General features: G+C 73.6%; 3 protein-coding genes across 9 annotated transcripts in view; 1 reads left to right on the top strand and 2 right to left on the bottom strand.

Moving 5' to 3' along the window:
* Window positions 1-38: 38 nt before the first annotated feature.
* On the bottom strand, window positions 39-3,941 carry MIOX (myo-inositol oxygenase). Its single transcript, XM_075428728.1, has 9 exons — window positions 3,879-3,941; window positions 3,467-3,547; window positions 1,171-1,333; window positions 1,018-1,085; window positions 805-914; window positions 656-723; window positions 460-509; window positions 250-362; window positions 39-148 (listed from the first exon to the last, which is right to left on the bottom strand). Exons 2-9 carry the CDS (start codon window positions 3,503-3,505, stop codon window positions 40-42), a joined length of 720 nt encoding a protein of 239 aa, XP_075284843.1. The 5' UTR covers window positions 3,506-3,547; window positions 3,879-3,941; the 3' UTR covers window position 39.
* Window positions 3,942-9,987: 6,046 nt separating this feature from the next.
* ADM2 (adrenomedullin 2) lies at window positions 9,988-12,867 on the bottom strand. Its single transcript, XM_075428561.1, has 2 exons — window positions 12,750-12,867; window positions 9,988-10,712 (listed from the first exon to the last, which is right to left on the bottom strand). Exons 1-2 carry the CDS (start codon window positions 12,854-12,856, stop codon window positions 10,004-10,006), a joined length of 816 nt encoding a protein of 271 aa, XP_075284676.1. The 5' UTR covers window positions 12,857-12,867; the 3' UTR covers window positions 9,988-10,003.
* Window positions 12,868-19,647: 6,780 nt separating this feature from the next.
* SBF1 (SET binding factor 1) overlaps window positions 19,648-21,721 on the top strand; it is a 90,767-nt gene continuing 88,693 nt past the window's right edge. For 5 of the 7 annotated variants that reach the window (XM_075427833.1, XM_075427834.1, XM_075427831.1 and 2 more), the window contains exon 1: window positions 19,649-19,771. In XM_075427833.1, the coding sequence (XP_075283948.1) occupies window positions 19,717-19,771 (55 nt within the window). In that variant the 5' untranslated portion in view covers window positions 19,649-19,716. Of the gene's footprint in view, window positions 19,772-21,721 lie in introns of all 7 variants that reach the window. The other 2 variants (XM_075427829.1, XM_075427826.1) reach the window with 1 other exon arrangement.

Below are 21,721 nucleotides of genomic sequence, written 5' to 3'. Positions count from 1 at the left end.
GCCACGGGGGGGTCCCGCGGGGCGGGCGGGGGTCCCCGCTCACCAGCAGAGCTGCCCGGGGCAGTACTTGTCGATCAGCGCCTGGTAGTATCCCCGGAGCTGCTGCACGTCGGGCAGCTCCTCCTGCTTGGTGTAGAGGTCGAACTTGCTGCGGGAGCGAGGGCTGGTCAGGGCGGGGGGGGGGGGGGCTGCGCTGGGGACCTCCCCGGGCTGCGCTGGGGACCCCCTGGACCCCCCCTGGCCACTCACTTGAGCTCCTGGACCCAGGGCAGCATGCGGAGGTCCTCCTCGGTGCAGAGGTGCCCGTAGTCCCCGTGCGCGTGCCAGGGGTAGAAGGAGTGGAAGCGAACCATGTAGAAAGCCTTGGGGGGGCACGGGGACGTGGCAGCCCCCTCCCCAGGGCGGGTGCCAGCCCCCGGCCCCCTCCCCACGGCGGGCGACGGCCCCCCCAGCCCTCACCTCCTTGGGCAGGGCGAAGCCGTTGAACTTCATGACTCTGTACATGTACTCTGGGGAGAGAGGGAGCTGCAGCCCCCCGCCCCGCAGCCCCCCCCCCCACGGAAGGGCTCCGGGCCTGAACCCCCCCCGCAAAGGGGGTCCGGGCGCGTGGGTGCCCTGCCCCGCGGGGGTCCACCGGCCCCCCCCCAGCCCTTACCGTCATGTCCCCAGGACATGAGGACGTTCTCCAGGCCGCAGTGGGGCTGGTACATCCCGTACTCGGTGCTGGGGACGGGGCACGGGTGGGGGCTCAGGGCTGTGCCCCCTCCCCGCAGCCCGGCGTGACCCCCGGGGGTCCGGCCTCACCTGTACCGGGGGTCCCTGCTGTCGGGGTTGTCGTGGAAGGTGGAGTCCCAGAAGACCACGGACTTCTGCACCTTGCAGCCCACGGGGAAGGTGTCCCCCACCACGGCCCACTGCGGGGGTTCGCCAGGCGTCCAGGGGGTCCCCAAGGAGGGGCCGCTGGCTGGTGGGGGGGTGCCCTGCGCCCCCCAGCCCCCTCCCCACCCTGCCCCTCACCTGGGGCTCCCCAAACAACGCCAGGACCTTCCCCAGGTCGTGCAGCAGCCCCACGAGGTGGAACCAGTCTGGGGGCGAGCGGGGCCGTCACCCCCGTGGGTCATGGCCCCCCCCCCCCGGGGCTCGGTGGCGGGGTGGGGGTCCCGGCGCCACCTTTGTCGGGGTGGGCGCGGCGGATGCCCTCGGCCGTCTGGTACGCGTGGTAGGAGTTGGGGAAGTCCACGTCGGGGTCCGACTCGTCCACCAGCTCGTCCAGCAGCTCCAGGGCCTCCATGGCGCCCATCTTGCGCCGGGAGCAGCTCCCGTACTCGGCGCTCTGGGGATGGGGGGGGGGCCATGGGGACCCCCAAAACCCAGGGGCACCCCCTGGAAGCCCTGGGCATCCCACCAGAACCCCTGGGGACCCTTGGGACCCACCAGAACCCCTGGTGAGCCCCCGAAACCCCTGGGGACTCTCGGGACCCCCCGGAACCCCCTGGGCACCCATCAGAACCTCTGGGGAGCCCCCGAAGCCCCTGGGGACCCTCAGGACCGCCCGGAACACCTCAGGAGCCCCAGCAACCCCTGGGTACCCACCAGAACCCCTGGGGACCCTTGGGACCCACCAGAACCCCTGGTGAGCCCCCGAAACCCCTGGGGACCCTCGGGACCCCCCGGAACCCCCTGGGCACCCATCAGAACCTCTGGGGAGCCCCCGAAGCCCCTGGGGACCCTCAGGACCGCCCGGAACACCTCAGGAGCCCCAGCAACCCCTAGGTACCCACCAGAACCCCTGGGGAGCCCTCAAAACCCCTGAGGACCCCTCGGAATCTCTGGGGACCCTCAGGACCCCCCGGAACCCCTCGGGAGCCCCGGCAACCCCTGGGCACCCACCAGAATCTCTTGGGAGCCCACAAAACCCCTGAGGACCCCTCAGGATCCCTTGGGACCCCTTGGAATCCCTGGGCACCCACCAGAACCCCTGGGGAGCCCCCAAAGCCCCTGGGGACCCCTCAGAATTCTTGGGGACCCTCGGGCCGCCACAGAACCCCATGGGCACCCACCAGAACCTCTTGGGACCCGCGGGACCCCTTGGAATCCCTAAGGACCATTCAAAACCCCTGGGGACCCCCTGGAACTCCTCAGGACCACCCCAGAACCCCTGGGCAACCCCCAGGACCCCTCAAGAACCCCCCGGAACCCCACCGAAACCCCTCGGGACCCCCTGGAACACCTGGGGATGTCCCAAAACCCCTGGGGACCCCCAGAACCCCTCAGGATCCCCCCAAATCCCTGGGCACCCCCCAAAACCGCTGTGGACCCCTGGGAGCCCCTGAAACCCCTGGGGACCCCCGCAACCCCCTGGGCACCACCCGGAACCCCCAAAACCCCTGGGGACCCCAGAACCCCTCAGTAGCCCCTGAAACCGCTGGGGACCCCTCGGAACTTCTGGGGAGCCCCAAAAACCCCTAGGGACCCCCAGAACGCCACTGGACCTCTTGGAATCCCTAGGGACCCCTCAAAACCCCTGGGCAACCTCTGGAACCCCTCGGGGCCCCCTGAACCCTTGGGGACCCCCCTGGAACCCCTGGGGACACTCCAAAACCCCTCAGGACCACCTGAAATTCTGGGGACCACCCTGGGACCCCCCGGACCCCCCCAGAACCCCTGGGCAACCCCCAGGACCCCTTGGAACCCCCGGGGACCCCTGAGGACCCCCTGGAGCCCCAGGGAACCACGTGAAAACCCTCGGGACCCGCTAAAACCCCCAGGGACCCTCTGGAACACCTGGGGACCCCTCTGAAACCCCTCGGGGCCCCCCTGGAACCCCATGGCACCTCTGGAACACCTCGGGACCCCCCGGAACCCCTTGGGGACACCCCCGAAGCCCCTCAGGACCCTCTGAAACCCCTCGGGACCCCCTGAAACCCATTGGGACCCCGCGAAACCCTTTGGGGACCCCCTGTACCCCCTGGGGACACTCCAAAACACCTCGGGACCTCCCTGCAACCCCTGGGGTCCCCTGGAACGCCTGGAGAGCCCCCAAAACCCCTTGGGGACACCCCCGAAACCCCTCGGGACCCTCTGAAACCCGTCGGGACCCCCCGAAATCCATTGGGACCCCCCGAAGCCCCTCAGGACCCCCAGAAACCCTTTGAGGACCCCCCTGTACCCCCTGGGGACGCTTCAAAACCCCTCGGGACCACCTGAAACCCCTTGGGGACCCCTCAAGACCCCCTCCCCGAACCCCTGGGGACCCTCCCCGGTGCCGGGGACCCCCGCCCCAGGGCAGGACCCGCAGCGCTGGGGGGTGGGGGTGGGGGGAAGCTGCAGCACCCCTCGCTGTGGGGGGGACCCCGGGGGAGGCGGGGGTCCCAGGGCGGCCCCGGGGGGGAGCGAGGGGGTCCCAGGGCGGCCCCGGGGGGGTCGGGGGTCTCAGGGCAGCCCCGGGGGGGCGGGGGTCCCGCACCTTCCTGCGGACGAACTCCACGGTCTGGTGGGTGTGCATCAGCCGGTACGTGCTGTAGACGCGCTCCAGCAGCTTCCCCTCCTGCAGCGCAGCGCTGGGCTCGGGGGGGGCCGGGGGGGCTCGGGGGGAGCCCCCACCCCCCGCCCCCCCCCGCCCCGGGGCAGCAGACCCCCTCCCCGGGCTCCCCCCGCCTCTCCCAGCAGCGGGGTGGGACCCCCAGCACGGCCCGTGGCGAGCGGCTGGACCCATCCCAACCCCCCCCCCTCTTCCCAGCCCGGAGCCGGAACCCCCCCTACACCCCGCACCCCCCTCGGGACCCCCCCTACACCCCGCACCCCCCTCGGGACACCCCCCCCTTACCCCACCCCCCCTCGGGACCCCCCCCACACCCGCACTCCCCGCCCGGGCTCACCGTGTAGTTGCGGTACTCGGCCTTGGCCTTGGGCCCCGCGGGCGGGGGGGAATCCTGCGGGGGAGATGCGGGGCTGGGGGGGGGCTGGGGGGGGCGGGGCTGGGACCCGCACCCGGCCCGGCAGCGCGGGGCAGCGGCAAAGCCCCGGGGCGGGGGGGCTGGTGCCAGGCTACGGCGGGCGGGGGTCTGCGGGGACGGCCCTGGGCGTGGGGGCTCGCATGGCATCGCACGGCATCATCGCATGGCACTGCATAGCACGGCACGGCAAGGCACGGCACGGCACGGCACGGCACAGCGTGGCATCATCGCATGGCACTGCATAGCACGGCACGGCATGGCACGGCATGGCACAGCGTGGCATCATCGCATGGCACGGCATGGCACGGCACGGCATGGCACAGCGCGGCACGGCATGGCACGGCACGACATCACACGGCATCATCGCATGGCACTGCATAGCGCGGCATGGCATGGCACGGCACAGCATGGCATCACACAGCATCATCGCACGGCACGGCATGGCAGGGCATGGCACGGCACAGCATGGCATCACACGGCATAGCATGGCACGGCACGGCATGGCATGACCTCGCATGGATGGCATGGCACGGCTCGGCACGGCATGACATGGCCTCACATGGATGGCATGGCATCACACGGCGTGACACGACCTCGCACGGCATGGCACAGCATGGCATTAAACAGCATCACACGGCGCAGCGCGGCATCGCATGGCATCGCACGGCGTGGCACAGCGTTGCACAGTGTCACACAGCGTGGCACGGCGTGGCATGGCGTCACACAGCATCACACAGCGTTGCAAGGCATGGCACAGCATGGGACAGCGTGGCACAGCATCACACAGCGTGGCACAGCATGAGACAGCGTGGCACAGCGCGGCACAGCGCGGCACGGCTTTGCGCACCGCAGCACCGCACAGTGCTGCACAGCGCCGCACGCTGCTGCTCAGCATCGCTCCGCGCCACGCGCCGCTCACTGTGCTGCGGCAGATAGCGTCGCACAGCACTGCGTGGCACTGCGTGGCACTGCGTGGCATCACACAGCACTGCATGATATCACGCAGCGTCGTGCAGCGCTGCATGGCACTGCATGGCACTGCATGGCACTGCATGGCATCATACAGCGTTGCGCAGCGCTGCATGGCACTGCACGGCACTGCGTGGCACTGTATGGCACTGCACAGCACTGCACAGCGTCGCACGGCACTGCATGGCACTGCATAGTGCTGCATGGCACTGCATGGCATCATACAGCGTTGCACAGCACTGCAGGGCACTGCAGGGCACTGCAGGGCACTGCACAGTGTCGCACGGCACTGCATGGCACTGCATGGCACTGCACAGCGCTGCACAGCGTCGCACGGCACTGCAGGGCACTGCAGGGCACTGCATGGCATCATACAGCATCGCACAGCACTGCATGGCACTGCACAGCGCTGCACAGCGTCGCACCGCACTGCACGGCACTGCGTAGCACTGCATGGCACTGCACAGCACTGCATGGCACTGCATGGCATCATACAGCGTCGCACAGCACTGCATGGCACTGCATGGCACTGCACAGCACTGCAGACCCTTGCAGCCCCCCAGCCCCCCGCCCCGCTGCCCCGTCCCATTGGGGAGCAGAGCAGGGGGGCCTAGCCCGGGGCACCCCCTGTTTCGGGCTGCAGCCCCCGCAGCACGGCCCGTGGGTGCTGCCCCCCACCCCACAGCCCCCCAGGACGGGCCCCACGCGCCTGCCCTGGGTGGGGGGCAGCCCCCCAACTCCCCTGGCGCGCTGGAACGTGTCGCCTGCCGCGGGGCCAAGGCTCGCTCGCTCCCCGGGGGGCTGGGACCCCCCCGGGGAGGTGTCCCCGTGGGGTTGGGTCACCCGTGGGGCTGGGACCCCCCCGGGGAGGTGTCCCCGTGGGGCTGGGACCCCCGTGGGGCTGGGACACCCCCGGAGAGGTGTCCCGTGGGGCTGGGTCCCCCGTGGCGCTGGGACCCCCCCGGGAAGGTGTCCCCGTGGGGTTGGGTCACCCGTGGGGCTGGGACCCCCCCGGGGAGGTGTCCCCGTGGGGCTGGGACCCCCGTGGGGCGAGACCCCCACCGCAGGGAGGCCGTCGCCGAGGGTCCTGGGGGATCTCCCCCATCCCCCCCCCCGAAGGCGGCAGCCCCGGTGCGGAGACCCCACGGGGGACAAAGCTGTGGGGCCGTGACCCACGGGGGGGGAGGGGGAGGGCTGTACCCCGGCGGATTTGCACCCCCACGCGTGGGGAGGTACAAGTGGGGTCCGACCCCGGGGGAGGGGGGATGTGGGGGGGGTCCGACCTCGGGGTGCGGGGGGGTTTTGGGTGTGGGTCCGACCCCAGGGTACGGGGGGGATGCGGGTGGGTCTGACCCCGTGGTGTGAGGGGCTGCGGGTGGGTCCGACCCCAACACGCGGGGGGATGCGGGTGGGTCCGACCCCGGGGTGTGGGATGGGGTGCGGGTGGGTCTGACCCCTGGATGTCAGGGGGATGCGGGGGGGTCCGACCCCAGGGTGCGGAGGGGGATGCGGGGGGGTCCCACCCAACCCCAACACGCGGGTGGGTCTGGCCCCGGGGTATGGGGGGGATGAGGATGGGTCCGTCTCCGAGGTGCGGGGGTGAGGGATGCGGGTGGGTCCGACCCCAGGGTGCGGGGGGAGGCGGGTGGATCTGACCCGGGGTGCGGGGGGGATGTGAGTGGGTCCGACCCCACGGTGTGGGGGGGAGGGATGCGGGTGGGTCCGACCCGGGGTGCGGGGGAGGGGGGATGCGGGTGGGTCTGACCCCGGGGTGCGGGGTGCCGGGTCCCCCCGCCCGTACTCACGGCCCGGAGACTGCTCATTGCGGTGGGCGCGGGGGCTCTGGGGCGGCCGCGGGACCCCCGGCTTTATCCCCGCGGGGTGGGGCGGCGCGGGGGGCGGCCCACGCGGCGCGGGGGGCAACCGGTCACCCGTGAACCGGCCCCGGTTAATGTTTGAGCCCCGGAGTGGGCGGGGGCTGGCGGGGAGCCGAGGCCGCCCCCACCCCGCACCCCCCCGAGCCGGGGACCCCCGACCGCGTCCCCCCCCCCCCGCGGGGCCACGACGTCCCGCGGGGACCGGGAGCGGCTGGGAGCGGGGGTGCAGCCCTCCCCCCCCGCGGGAGCCCCCCGCGCGTCTCCCCTTCATCTTCCTCCTCCTCCCGTGGGCCCCCCCCGCGCCCCGCACCACGCGCGACCCCTCCTCGCACGCTTTTATTCGGCACAAAACCAGATTTTTCGCTGGGGGGGGGGGGAACGCTGCGACCCCCGCCCCCGCCCGGCCCCGCTGCAGCTCGGGGGGCACCCACGGCACGGGGGGGGTGGGATGGAGACGACCCTCGGGGACCCACGCGTCCAGCGGCAGCCCCACCCGGGACCCTCCCGTGATGGCCCCGGGCCCCCCCGTCCCTGCAGCCGGGTCCAGCAAGGGCCGGGACCCCCGGGATTGGGGCGGGGGGGGCCGGGAGCGGCACCCCTGAGTGCTCCGCCCACCCTCACCCACTGCTGCTGCGGGCTGGGTGCTCCCGGGGAATGGGGGTGCTCTGGGGTTGGGGTGCTCTGGGGTGGGGGAGCTCTGGGGTGGGGGATTCTGGGGGAATGGGGTGCTCTGGGGATGGGGGTGCTCTGGGGTTGAGGGTGCTCTGGGGATGGGGGTGCGCCTGGAGATGGGGGTGCTCTGGGGAATGGGGGTGCTCCTGGGAATGGGGGTGGTCCTGGGAAATGGGGGTGCTCCTAGGGATGGGGGTGCTCTCGGGGAATGGCGGTGCTCCTAGGGAATGGGGTGCTCCTGGGGATGGGGGTGCTCTGCGGGAATGGGGTGCTTTGGGGAATGTGGGTGTTCCCAGGTAATGGGGTGCTCTGGGGGAATGGGGTGCTCCCGAGGAGTGGGGTGCTCTGGGGTATGAGGTTGCTCCTGGGGGAATAGGGGTGCTCCTGGGAAATGGGGGTGCTCCTGGGGATAGAGGTGCTCTGGGGGAATGGGGTGCTCCCGAGGAGTGGGGTGCTCCTGGGGACAGGGTGCTCCTGGAGGAAAGAGGGTGCTCTGGGGAATGGGGGTGCTCCGGGGGATGGGGGTGCTCTGGGGGAATGGGGTGCTCTGGGGGAATGGGGTGCGCTGGGAAAAGGGGGTGCTCCCGGGGACTGGGTGCTCCTGGGGATGGGGATGGTCTGGGAGAATGGGGATGCTTCTCGGAAATGGGGGTGCTCCCGGGAAATGGGGTGCTCTGGGGAATGGGGGTGCTCCTGGAGTATGGGGGTGCTCTGGGAGATGGGGGTACTCCTGGGGAGGGGGTGGTCCTGGGCACGGGGGTCCTCCCAGGTAATGAGGTGCTCCCGGGAAATGGGGTGCTCTGGGGAATGGGGGTGCTCCCAGGTAATGGGGTGCTCCTGGGGGTGGCTGAAGTTGCTCGCAGAAGGCAAGAGGGTGCTCCGGGGGGGGGCGGGGGGCACAGAAGGATGCTCATGGGGGGCAATGAGGGCGCTCCTTGGGGGGGGGGGGGGGGGGGCTGCACCCAGGGGAGATGCAGGTGCTCTGGGGGTGCAGGAGGCCGGGGGGGGCTGGATCCCTGTCCCCCCCCAGCCGCCCGTCCTCGCGCCAGGGCCGAGGGGCAGCCCGGGATGGGGGGGCCGGGGTGTCACAGCGTGGGGTGACCGACATAGCGGGGGTCCCCTCCCGTCCGCAGGCCACCAGCCCCTCCCAGTGGGACCAGTGTCACCAGTGGGGCCTGGGGTGGTTCCCAGCCCACCCACAGCTGCACGGGGGGGGGACAGGAGGGGACAGAGGCAGGGACAGGAGCAGGGAGGGGATGGGGCAGGAGCTGGGCACAAGACCCCCGCCTTTCCTCACCCCCCTCCCCGGGACCCCCCAGCACCCGGTCTGGGTGGTGTGGGATGGGGGGACAGGGGTAGGAGATGGGACCCCCCCGAGGTGCCGAGCCCAACCCCGGACCCCGAGGGGGAAGGTGCTAGGGGCTGCCCCATGCCCCCACCCTGGCTGGGGGAGCTGGCCTGGAGGGGGGGTCCCCACACCCCATCCTCGCAGGACCCCCCCCGCGGCCGGGCGCTGAGCTGCTGAGTCAGGTGGGAGCGCGGCCAGGACTCGGCCCCGCGCCCTCGCACGCGGCCCCGGCGCTGCTGCGCTCAGCAGGATCCCCCGCCGCCCCTTGGACCCGCCGGCAGCAGCCATGGGCCACCGCCAGCCATCACGGGCCACCATGGGCCACTGCTGGCCACCACAGGCCAGCATCAGCCACCATGGGCCATCACGGACCACCAGCGGCCATCACGGGCCACCTTGGACCACCACCAGCCATCACAGGCCACCACGGACCACCACCAGCCATCACAGGCCACCACCGGCCACCAAGGACCACAGCCAGCCTCCACGGACCATGGCCAGCCACCACGGACCACCATGGACCACAGCTGGCCTCTACGGACCACCATGGACCATGGCTGACCACTACAGACCGCCATGGACCATGGCCAGCCACCATGGACCACCATAGACCACAGCTGACCACCACGGTCCATGGCTGGCCACTACAGACCACCATGGACCACAGCTGACCACCACGGACCATGGCCAGCCACCACAGACCACCATGGACCATGGCCAGCCACCATGGACTACCATGGACCACAGCTGACCACCATGGACCATGGCTGGCCACCATGGACCACCACAGACCATGGCCAGCCACCATGGACCACCATGGACCACAGCTGACCACCTTGGACCATGGCCAGCCACCACGGACCACCATGGACCATGGCTGGTCACCATGGACCACCACAGACCACCACCGGCCACCAGCTCCCAGCCCGCGCCCGTGGTCCTCTCCGCTCCCCGAGGCTGCGGCCGGCGGTGGGGCGAGACCCCCCCCGTGGGGATGCTCCCGCGGGCCCCGTGTCCCCGGTGGGGCCGTGGGCAGAGCCGGGCTCTGCGCGGGGGGCACCGGGCACCCCCAGCAAGGTGCAGAGGGAGCCCAGCCACGTCTGACTCTGGAAGCGCTTTAGTGGGGGTCCCGCGAGGCAGGGCGGGGGGCGGGGGGCCAGGCTGTGGACCCCCTCCCCCCGTCACCCGTAGCTGTGGGGGCTGTTGGGGTTCACGGGGGACGAGTCCTGGCGCCCCGCGCGCCCCACGAGCTGCCAGAGCCGGTGGCTCAGGTTCTGGACCTGGCAGGTGCCCAGCACGCAGCCCACCCGCACCAGCTGCGGCCGCCCCGACGCCTGCCGGCGGTCCCGCGTGGGCCGTGGGGCCGGGTGGGCGGCGTGGCGGGGTCCGTGGCGCGGGGGGAGCTTCGGGTGAGGCCTGAGCCGGGGGGCTGGGGGGGCACGGTGCCGGGGGGCGAAACGGGGTCTGTGCCGTGGGGCGAGACGGGGTCCGTGCCGTGGGGCGAGCTTTGGGGTGAGACGGGGTCCGTGGCGTGGGGCGAGTCGGGGTCCGGGGTGCGGGGGTCCGTGGGGTGGGAAGAGCCGGGGTCCGTGGGGTGGGACGAGCTGGGGTCCGTGACGTGGGGGGAGACGAGGTCCGGGGTGCGGGGGTCCATGGGGTGGGATGAGCTGGGGTCCGTGGGGTGGGACGAGCCGGGGTCCAGGGTGCGGGGGTCCATGGGGTGGGACAAGCCGGGGTCTGGGGTGCGGGGGTCCATGGGGTGGGACGAGCCGGGGTCCGTGGGGTCTTCGCCGGGGGCCGCCGACCGGCTGCAGCGGGGAGGGGGGCTGCGGTCCCGCGTGGGCCCCGAGGAGGGGGGGGGTGGGTGAGGGTCTCCGGTCCGGGGGGTCCCTGCGAGAGAGTGGGAGGGGGTAGCGGTCAGTGGGGGGAGGGGGGGGGCACCGCGATGGGCCGGGGGGGGTAACCCCCACCCCAGCCCCCCCCCGGGCGCTCTGCCCGGCTCTGCCCAGGGCGGGGGGGGAAGGAGGAGGAGGAGGAGGAGGAGGAGGAGGCAGGGCAGGAGCTGCTACCTGCCGCCTCACACGTACTCCCCGCTGCAGCCCCTGCGCACACGCGGGCACACGCGTGTCCCAGCACGCGCACACACGCCATAGGCCCCAGACACGCGGGCACACGCGTGTCCCAGCACACGCACACACTCCACAGCCCCCCGGGACCCCCACGCGCGGCTCCCACGGCGCGGGGCACAGCCTGGACCCGCTCCCCAGGCAGCGACACGCACCCACGGAGCCCCCGCACGCACCCACGGAGCCCAGGCACGCACACGCGTGTGCAAGCCCCTCCCCCCCCCCGAGCCCGGGCACGCACCCACGCAGCCTGCGCACGCACACGCGTGTGCACACACGCACCCCCGGAGCCCGGGCACGCACCCACTCGTGGACTCATGCACCCACTGAGCCTGCGGGAGGTTCGGTCCCGACCCGCGGTGCCCCCTCCAGCGGGTCCGGGCACCCCGCAGCCCCCTCCCCCCCCCCCCCGCAGCCCCCTGCCCCGCACACACGTGCAGCCCCGCACACCTCGGCTCACCCACGCGTGCCCTCCCCATCGCGGCGCAAATGCCCAGGGGACCCCCGTGCAGCTCCCCACCCCCCAGGGCACCGCGTAGTGTTCCCTGCGGGAACCGGGGGGAGCGGCCGGGCTGGGGGGCACGGAGACGCCCCCCGTGGGGTAGGGGCGTGGGCGAGGGGCACGGAGACTCCCCCGTGGGGCAGGGTCGCGGACAGGGATGCGGGAGGGGTCACGTGAAGGTGTGCGGGAGGTCTGCACCGAGCCGCCCTACGCGGGATCGCGGGGCGGGATCTCAGGCGGGGGTTCCGAAGCCGCCCCACGGGGGGTCTCGGATCAAGGTCGCGGGCGGGGGTCGCGGAGCAGCCCCACGGGGGGTAGCGGGCGGGGGGGGCGGACAGAGGTGCGGTCGGGGATCGCAGGGCGCCCCACGGGGGATTGCGGGGCTGGGTCACGCGGGGTCGCGGGGCAGGGTGGCGGGCGGGTGTCTCGGGCGAGAGGTGAGGACAGAGGTGCGGGCGGGGGGCACGGAGCCGCCCCACGGGGGTTCGCAGGGCAGGGTTGCGGGGCAGGGTCGCGGTCGGGGGGCACCGAGCAGCCCCAGGCGGGGTTGCGGGGCAGGGTCGGGGGTCGCGGAGCCGCCCCACGGGGGTCGCGGGGCAGGGTCGGGGGTCGCGGAGCAGCCCCACGGAGGTCGCGGGGCAGGGTCGCGGTCGGAGGTCGCAGAGCCGCCCCAGGCGGGGTTGCGGGGCAGGGTTGTGGGCGGGGGTCGCAGAGCGGCCCCTGGAGGGGTCGCGGGGCAGGATTGCGGGGCAGGGTCGCGGGCGGGGGACACCGAACCGCCCCCACGGGGGTCGCAGGGCAAGGTTGCGGGGCAGGGTGGCGGTCGGGGGTTGAGGAGCCGCCCCAGGCAGGGTTGCGGGACAGGGTTGCGGGGCAGGGTCGCGGTCGGGGGTCGCGGAGCCGCCCCAGGCGGGTTTGCGGGGCAGGGTCGCAGGGCAGGGTTGCGGGACAGGGTTGAAGTCGGGGGTCGCGGAGCCGCCCCAGGCGGGGTTGCGGGGCGGGGTTGCGGGGCAGGGTCGCGGTCGGGGGTCGCGGAGCCGCCCCAGGCGGGGTCGCGGGGCAGGGTCGCAGGGCAGGGTTGCGGGACAGGGTGGCGGTCGGGGGTCGAGGAGCCGCCCCAGGCAGGGTTGCGGGACAGGGTTGCGGGGCAAGGTCGCGGTCGGGGGTCGCAGAGCCGCCCCAGGCAGGGATGCGGGGCAGGGTCGCGGGGCAGGGTCGCGGTCGGGGGTCGCGGAGCCGCCCCGCGGGTGTCGCGGGGCAGGGTGGCGGTGCGGGGCGGTGGTCGGGGGTGCGGCTCACCTGCGGCGGGGGGCGCGGGCGGCGGGCAGGGGTCGGCAGCCCCGCAGCTCCAGCAGACACAGCACCAGGCTGACGCAACCCAGCGCAACCGGGGCCGGGGCTCGCATGGCGGGGGGGGCCCGGGCTCCGCTCCGGGGCTGCGGGGGGAGAGAGGGGCGCGGGGGGGGGTCGCGGGGGTGGGCCCGGGGCTGGGGTCGGCTCCAGACCCCCCCCCCCAGCTGCCCCCCGCTCCGGTCCCTCCCCTCCCCGCCCCGTCCCGTCCCGCAGCCCGGAGGGGCGGAGCGGGGTCCCCGGGGGGTCCCGAGGGGCTTCCGGCCGTACCTGGGCGGGGGTCGCGGCCGGGTGCGGGGGTCGGGGCCGGGTGCGGGGCCCCGCTCGGCGCTGCCGCTCCCCGCCCCGGCCCAGGTTAAATATCGCCGGGCCCGGCTCGGCGCGGCGGGCGAGGAGGAGCCGGGCGGCTGCGGGAGGAGCCACGGGCGGGGGCTGCCCCCCCCCGCACCCCCCACCCCCCCGCTGCCCGAGGAGCTCGGCCGGGATGGGGCTGGGGGGGGGGAACCCTCCGGGGGGGGCTGGGATGGGGCTGGGGGGGCTGTCCCGGGGGGGCTGGGATGGGGGGAACCCTCCGGGGGGGCTGGGATGCGGGGCTGGGATTGGGGGGGGGGTCGGACCCATCCGGGGGGGCTGGGATGGAGCTGGGGGAGCCACCCTGAGAATATGGGGCTGCTGTCCCCCCCCCGACCTCCCCACCAGCCCCTTCCCCAGCACCTGCGCCCCCGCCTCCCACCCCCTGCCCGGCCGGGCGGGGAAGCCCAGTGCCGCCCAGTACCGCCCAGTGCCGCCAGCTCGGGCAGCCGCTCCCGCCCCACGATACGGGGGGGCCCCGGCCCTTGGGGATGGGGGGAGGCAGCACCCCCGCACACCCCGGGCTTCCACCCCTCCTCCCTGGGCTCATTTCGGGTGGTGTTTTTAAGCCTGACGCGGGGGCTGCCGGAGCAATTTGGGAGTGGGGGGGTCGGGACCCAGCGGGGGGGGATCCCGAGGGGGTCCCCCTGGGGCCGGGCACCCCGAGCTCAGCAGGGGAGGGGGCTCCGCCAGCTCCCTCGGCCGGGCCCCCCCGCCTCCAGCCCCGGGTCGGGGTCTGGGTGTCCCCGGTGTCCCCGCTGCCGGGACGGGCACCCCCCCAGCACCCCGGGGGGCGTCGGGGCGGGGGTCCCCGCGCCCCCTCCCCTGCCCGCTCCCCCCGCCGCGGCCTCCCCAGGCCGGGGGGCCCCCGCGTGCTCCGCATCGCTGGGATTCTTCTGCGCTGCCCGGGCACAAAGGCTTCCAACACCCCGGCCCGGTGCGGGGGGATTTGCGGCAGCACCTGATCGGGGGGCGGGGGGGGGGACAGACCCCCTCCCCAACCCCTTCCCGAGCGGGACTGCGGGTCCAGCCCCGGCCCGAAGCCCCCGGGCAGCTCCCGGGGTGGGGTGGGGGGATTCCTGCGTCGTGCGGGGGGGTGCGGGGCTCTCCCGCTTGTTCGCTGCCGGATTATCCCGGAGAGGACGGAACCTGGCACGGAAACTGCGGGGGAAGTGCGGGGGGGGCACGCGGGGTCCCGGTGCCCCGCTCCCCGCCCCGCAGCTCCCCGCCGGGCTCCGCGGCTCAGCCCCGGCGCGGGTCGGCTCGGGGGGTCCGGGCTGGGGGGTCTCGGGGCCGGGGGGTCCCGGTGCCCCTCTCCCCCCCCGCAGCTCCCCGCCGGGCTCCGCGGCTCAGCCCCGGCGCGGGTCGGCTCGGGGGGTCCGGGCTGGGGTCCCCCCCCCGGGACCCTGCGCCGGCCGCTGCCACCGCGGGGACAAACCCGGGCGGGGGGGGGGGAGGCTCTGGCTAATCAGCGTTTGCCTGAGGCGGGTTACCGGGGGGGGGGGGGGGGGGCAGGGGCTCGGCTGGGACCCCCGGCTCGGCAGCTCCGGGAGCCGCAGGGGCGGCGGCAGCAGCGCGGGGGCAGGAGGAGCAGGGGCAGGAGGAGGGACAGGGGCAGGGGCAGGAACAGGGACAAGGGGAGCAGCGGCAGCAGCGCAGGGGCAGGGGGGGCGGCAGGGGTAAGATGAGCAGGGGCAGCAGGGGCAGCAGCGCAGGAGGAGGGGGAGCAGCAGGGGCAGGGGCAGCAGGAGGAGCAGCAGGAGCTGGGGCAGGAGGGGCAGCAGGGGTAGCGGCAGAGGCAGCAGGGGCAGGAGGGGCAAGAAGAGCAAGGGCAAGAGGAGCAGCAGGGGCAGGAGCGCAGGAGCAGCAGGGGCAACAGGGGCAAGAGCAGCAGGGGTAGTGGCAGGAGCAGGGGCAGGAGGAGCATGAGGGGCGGCAGCAAGGGCAAGAGGAGCAGGGGCAGGGGCAACAGGGGCAAGAGCAGCAGGGGCAGGAGCAGCAGGGGTAGGGGCAGCAGCACAGGGGCAGGAGGAGCATGAGGGGCAAGAGCAGTAGGAACAGGGGCAGGAGGAGCAGGGCCAGGAGGTGTCCCCAGCAGCAGGGGTAGGGGCAGGAGCAGCAGGAGGGGCAGCAGGGGTAGGGGTAGGGGCAGGAGCAGCAGGAGGGGCAGCAGGGGTAGGAGTAGGGGTAGGGGCAGGAGCAGCAGGAGGGGCAGCAGGGGTAGGGGCAGGAGGTCTCCCCAGCAGCCCCCGCCCCGGGCGCCCGGCGCAGACCCGGCTTGCCCCCCCCCCGGGCCCCCCGCCCCTCTCGGGGTTTCTCCGCCGCTGGGCGCTGGGAGGGGCCCCGGGTCCCGCTGTACCGGACCCGCAGCCGTCGGGGGGCCCGGACCCCCCCGCAGCCGCGGCAGCCCGGCTCCCCGCCCCCGCGGCAGCCCGGCTTTCCCAGCCGTGGGAATCAATCGCTAAGTCGTAATTAGCTTAATTACCCGCTGGCTGCGGCCCCGAGGGAGGGGGGGGCGGGGAGCAGCGGTCCCGCTCCGCGCTCTCGCTCGCCACAACGCGTTGCTGGGGGTGCGTGGATGGGGAGCGGGGTGGGCTGCACCCCCCCACGGCCCACGACCACGCGGGGGGAGGGGGGGGCCCATGCCGAGGAGCCGGGCCCCCATCCCCGGGCCCCCCCACCCAGGTTCTCCAGGGCGGCAGCATCGCCGGGGGGGGGGGGGGGGGGGGCTGCGTCTCGCCCCTCGTCACGGCAGAGCCCCCCCCCCCCCCCGGATCTGAGCCCCCCACCGCAGCGGAGCCCCCCGCATCGTGGCTGACCCCCACGCGTGGGGCGGCGGGCACGGGAGGGGTGCGCTGGGGGGAATCCCCCGCCGAGGTGGGCATTTGGGGGGGGTCGGGGGGGGGGGGCCGAGCGGTGCCGCCGGCCCCAGCCGCTGCCGGTGGCGGCCCGGGGGGTGCGGGGGGGCGCGGGGCCCACGGCTGCGGGGCCGCTCTCCCTGTGCTCGGTGCGGGGCAGCGGCAACGGCCGGAGGGCGCCGGGGGAGGGGAGGGACGCGGCCCCCGGCCCTGCCGCCACGGGGAGTGTCCCCAGTGTCCCCAGCATCCCCAGGGTCCCCAGCATCCCCAGTACCCGCAGTGTCCCCGGGGCCCCCAGCATCCCCAGAGTCCCCAGGGTCCCCAGCATTCCCAGTGTCCCCAGCATCCCCAGAGTCCCCAGTATCCGCAGTATGCCCAGGGTCCCCAGCGTTCCCAGCATCCCCAGAGCGCCCAGCATCCCCGGGGTCCCCGGGGTCCCCAGCATCCTAAACGTCCCCGGGGTCCCCAGCATTCCCAGTGTCCCCAGCATCATCAGGGTTCCCAGCATCCCCGGCGTCCCCAGCATCCACAGGGTCCCCAGAGCGCCCAGCATCCCCAGTATCCCCGGGATCTCCAGTATCCTCGGCGTCCGCAGTGTCCCCAGCATCCCCAGTATCCCCGGGGTCCCCAGCGTCCCCAGGGTCCCCAGTATCTGCAGTATCCCCAGGGTTCCCAGCGTTCCCAGCATCCCCGGGGTCCCCAGTGTCCCCAGTATGCTAAATATCCCCGGGATCCCTAGCATTCCCAGTGTCCCCAGCATCCCCAGTATACCCGGGGTCTCCAGTATCCTCGGCGTCCGCAGTGTCCCCAGCATCCCCAGTATCCCCGGGGTCCCCAACTTCCCTAGGGTCCCCAGCATCCCCAGCGTCTCCAGTGTCTCCAGTATCCCCAGTATCCCCGGTGTCCCCAGCGTCCGCAGTGTCCCCAGCATCCCCCGTATCCCCGGGGTCCCCAGCGTCCCCAGTGTCTCCAGGGTCCCCAGCATTCCCAGTATCCCCAGTGTCCCCAGCACCCCCGGCGGCCCCGCGCCCGTCCCACGCTCCCGCAGGGACCCACGCACCCCTCACCCCCGGGCTCTGCCGACCCCGACCCCCCCGGCCCCCGCCCCGGGGTCCCCGCCGGCCCCCGCCCGGCCCGCGGCTCCTCCCCGGGGTCTCAGAGGGGACCGCAGGGCCCCCGGGCTGGGCCCGCCAGCCCCGCCCCGCCCCGCAGCCGGAGGGATGGCCCGCGGTGCGGGGACACGGGGATGCGGGGACGGAGGCTGTGGGGACGCGGGGACGCAGGGACAGGCGCACGCAGGGATGCGGGGATGTGGGGACATGGGGATGCGGGGACATGGGGAAGTGGGTGTGCAGGGACACGGGGATGTGGGTGTGCAGGGACACGGGGATGTGGGGGTGCAGGGACTCAGGGACGTCAGGATGCTGGGACACAGGGATGCAGGGACACAGGGACATGGGGATACAGGGACATGGGGATGCGGGGATGAAGGGACGTGGGGATGCAGGGACACAGGGAGGGACACAGGGGTGCAGGGACATGTGGATGCATGGACACACGGAAGCGGTGATGCAGGGACACGGGGACACAGGGATGCAGGGATGCAGGGACATGGGTATGCGGGGATGCAGGGACACGGGGGTGCAGGGACACGGGGATGTGGGGATGAAGGGACATGCGGATGCATGGACACATGGAAGCGGGGATGCAGGGACACAGGGACACAGGGGTGCAGGGGCACGGGGATGCCGGGATGAAGGGACGTGCGGATGCATGGACACACGGAAGTGGTGACGCAGGGAGGTGGGGACATGGGGACATGGGGAAGCAGGGATGTGGGATGTGGGGATGCAGGGGCCCAGGGATGCAGGGACACAGGAACGCAGGGACACGGGGACGCAGGGACACAGGGCCAGCCGCCCTGGTGCCAGGCCCGCACCCGGCCCCCCAGATCGGGGCCCCCCAACACTGCGTTGTGGAGCCCCGCAGCTGGGGGGGTCGCGGCAGACCAGGCCCAAGCCCCCGACAGAGGCCGAGGCCACGCGCTGCCCCACGCCGTGGGGAGAGCCCTGTGGACCCCGGGGTGGGCTCCGCGCAGCCTCATGGGGAGCCCCGTGGGATCTGGCCCCACCCGTGGGGTCCTGAGGGGTTCTGTGGGGTGCTGTGGGGTGCCGTGGGGTCCTGTGGGGTGCCATGGGGTGCCATCGGGTCCCGTGGGGTGCAGTGGGGTGCAGTGGGGTCCCGAGGGGTGCCGTGGGGTGCCATGAGGTGCCATGGGCTGCCGAGGGGTGCCGTGGGGTGCTGTGGGGTGCTGTGGGGTGCAGTGGTGTGCAGTGGGGTGCTGTGGTGTCCCGAGGGGTCCCGTGGGGTGCCAGGGGGTGCCATGGGGTGCCATCGGGTCCCGTGGTGTGCAGTGGGGTGCCGTGGGTCCCGAGGGGTCCCACACGGTCCCGGCACCCCCCGCCCCCGGGGGGCTCCCCCTCCCCGATCCCCCGGCTCAGCGGCCGAGGCCGGGCGGTGCCGAGCCGCCCCCCCACCCCGCACGCACCCCACGTCCCGCTCCTGCGTGGGAGTGGGAACGGTGATCATCCCCCAGTGACTCACCCGCCCCCCCCGCTCCGACACCGCCAGCCCCGCCCACGGCGGGGGGTGTCGCGCCCGTGGGCTGGGCACACACGGGGGACACGGCGCGCGTGGGGGTGGGCACACCCGGGCACGGGAGGGGGGGGTGGCACTGCGCGGGGGGCTGCGCGGAGCCGGGGGGCTGCATACCCCTCGGGCGGGTCAGGCACGCGCAATGGGGGCCCGGGGTCACGCGCGTCCGTGCACACCCGGGGGGCTCTGCACACGCGTGTCCGTGCACGCACACGAGGGGTCCGTGGACGTTGTTGGTCCCCGCACACGCGTGTCCGTGCACACCTGAGTCACCTGTGCACAACACTGGGCTCACACACGCGTGTCCATGCCCACACCGGGGGGTCCGGGCACACTATTGGTGCCCACACACGCGTGTCTGTGCACACCCGGGGGGTCCGGGCACACTATTCGTGCCCACACACGCGTGTCCGTGCACACCGGGGGGTCCCGCACCCCATTGGTCCCCGCACACGCGTGTCCGTGCACACTCGGGGGACACATGCACACCTTTAGTCCTTGCACACGCATGTCCATGCACACCCAGGGGGTCCCACACACCATTGGTCCCTGCACACGCGTGTCCGTGCAGACCCCAGGGGCCGTGTGCACAGTTAGTCCTCGCACACGCGTGTCCGTGCACACCCAAGGGGCCTGCGCACACCCCTGGTGCCCACACACGCCTGTCCGCGCACACCCGGGGGTTCCCGCACCCCATTGGTCCCCGCACACGTCTGTCCGTACACACCCGGGGGTTCCCGCACCCCATTGGTCCCCGCACACGCCTGTCCGTGCACACCCGTGGCCGGCGCAGCCCCGCCCCCTCGCTCCCTCCCGGGGAACCCCCGTGCCGCGGCCCCGCCCTTCCCAGTCCCCGCCCCCTCCGCGCCCCGCCCCGCCCCGCCCGGCGCGCCCAATGGGGTGCGGCGGCGGCGGCGCAGGCGCAGGGCGCGCGGGCCGGGCCGGCCGCGCGTAGGGGCCAAGATGGCGGCGGTGGGCGGTCGGCGCGGGCGGGCGGGCGGCGAGGCGGCGGCGGGGCTCTGAGCCGGGCCCCCCCCCCCCCGACCCCCGCCATGGCCCGCCTGGCCGACTACTTCGTCCTGGTGGGCTACGACCCCGGCAAGCGCGGTGAGCGGGCGGCGCGGGGCCGGCGGGGGGGCCGGGGCCTGCGCTGAGGGGGGTGCGGGTCGGGGTGTGAGGGGGGTCGGGGTGTGTGTGTGGGGGTGCCGGTCGGGGTGTGAGGGGGGGGTCGGGGTTCGGGTGCGGGTGGGGGGCTGCGGGCCGCGCCCCCGCGACGTGGCGGGCGCCTGGCCGGGCCCACGGGCGGGACCGCGGCTGGTACCGGGGCCTGGGGCCTGGGGTCTGGGGCCTGGCCCGGGCCCTTCATCCTCCCCGGGCCGCTTTCCCCGGGCCCCCCCGCCAGCCCCTCGCAGCCAGGCCCGCTCGGGCGCTCCTCCCCACCCCCGGGGCCGTCCCCGCTCCGGATGCGGCGGCTGGCGGCGGCCCGGGGTGCGGTGAGGGGGGCTCCGACTCCCCGGCCCGCGTCCCGGCCCGTCTGCGGGTCCCTGGCTGGGTGGCGGGGTGCCGTTTGCCTGGGGGCTCTCCCCGCGCCGCCGCCTGCCCTCCCGCACCCCCTTGGTCACGGCAGAAGGGGGCCGTGTCGGCGGGGTGGGCGAGCGCCAGGTCTACCCCGCACAGGGGCTTTCTTGCAGGACGCACCCGGAGCATCTGGCGCGGGAGCAGCAGTCTGGCTGTGCGGGGGGCTGGCGAGAGGGAGGCCTTCTCCACGCCAGGCCTCTGAGACCCTGGGTCTGGCTGCTGCGGGGGCCGAGAGCTCGGCTCGTGCTCACAGCGGCCGCAGCCGTGCGGATGCGAGCGTTTGGCACCCGTGCGTGGTGCGGATCCCGGCAGCCGTCACAGATCCCCGGTGCCCCCGTGCTGCAGGCCGGGAAGGCAGGAGCTCTGCGGCTTCGCCACCAGCCCGGCTTCGGGGAGCTGTTGGGCTGGAGAGCAGGCAGCCGGCGTCACAGCATCGGTGTTTTCCGAGTAGCATCCGATCACGCGGCGGGGTGTTTTATTATCGTCGTCGTCATCGCAGGCGTCTTCCCCTGGTGTCGTGGGGACAAGGAGTCGCTCCCTGCGCCAGCGCCCCGGACTCTGCCTGTGGGAGCCGTGGGAGCAGACGCGGCCGCCCCTCGGGAGCGAGCGGAGGGCCGGGGCGATGCTTCGCGGCCGTACCGTCTTCGCCTCCCTTCTGAGCGTGGCCTTCGGCACCTTCTTGCTCGTCTCGGCCTCCCTCGTGGAGCTGCAGCTGATGTTGGGCGCGCGGGGCTGGCGGTGGTTCGTGGCGGTTCGTAGCTGGTCGGCTGCGCGGGGCTCGCGGAGCAGGCGGGCGCCTGGGTCTCGTGTTCCGTGTCCTGAGACTCGGAAACCTGAGTTCCAGAAGGGAACGACGCGTGCCGCGCCGGAGACAAGGGCCGGAGACTCGTTTGGGGAAGGTGGGCAGCGCTCCGAGGTGACGCAGTTAATTGCGGTGCAGCATTAGAAAGGAAGGAGCTCACAATTAATGAACTGAATACCTCGGGCTTAAACGTTCACACGTTTATTTTAAATCTCATCTGTAGCGCAGGGGCCACAGAATCACAGAATAGTAGGGGTTGGAAGGGACCTCTGTGGGTCATCTAGTCCAACCCCCCTGCCGAAGCAGGGTCACCCAGAGCAGGCTGCACTGGGAGAACTAAGTGGAACTCATCTCTGGGGTAGTGCAGGCCTCGGCCAAGCATCCTTGGAAGCCGTTGGCGGGTTCTGGGGGTACGGAAACCCGCTACCGGCTGTGGCACACGTCCGGGGGTGGCTGTCGCGGTGCGGATGTGTGGGATGTCTGCCCCGGAGCGGCCTGACCTCAACCGCTGGCCTGGGGTTTGAGAGGCCCTGAACCAGGAGGCGTGGGTGTCGGGGTGATTAGCTCTGCTCCCGGCAGGGTGCTTGTAGACTGCGGCCCCGCTTTAATTAGCGGCGGCGTTGAAAATTGTCGGCCTTTCCTCGGTTGTTTTGGCTGAGCGGAGCTGCTTGAGGTCT

The sequence above is a fragment of the Opisthocomus hoazin genome, chromosome 8 (genome assembly GCF_030867145.1).
Source record: "Opisthocomus hoazin isolate bOpiHoa1 chromosome 8, bOpiHoa1.hap1, whole genome shotgun sequence".
Taxonomy (NCBI): Eukaryota; Metazoa; Chordata; class Aves; order Opisthocomiformes; family Opisthocomidae; genus Opisthocomus; species Opisthocomus hoazin.
The sequence above is the reverse complement of the archived record's forward strand: the minus strand, read 5'-3'. Positions and strand labels throughout refer to the sequence as shown.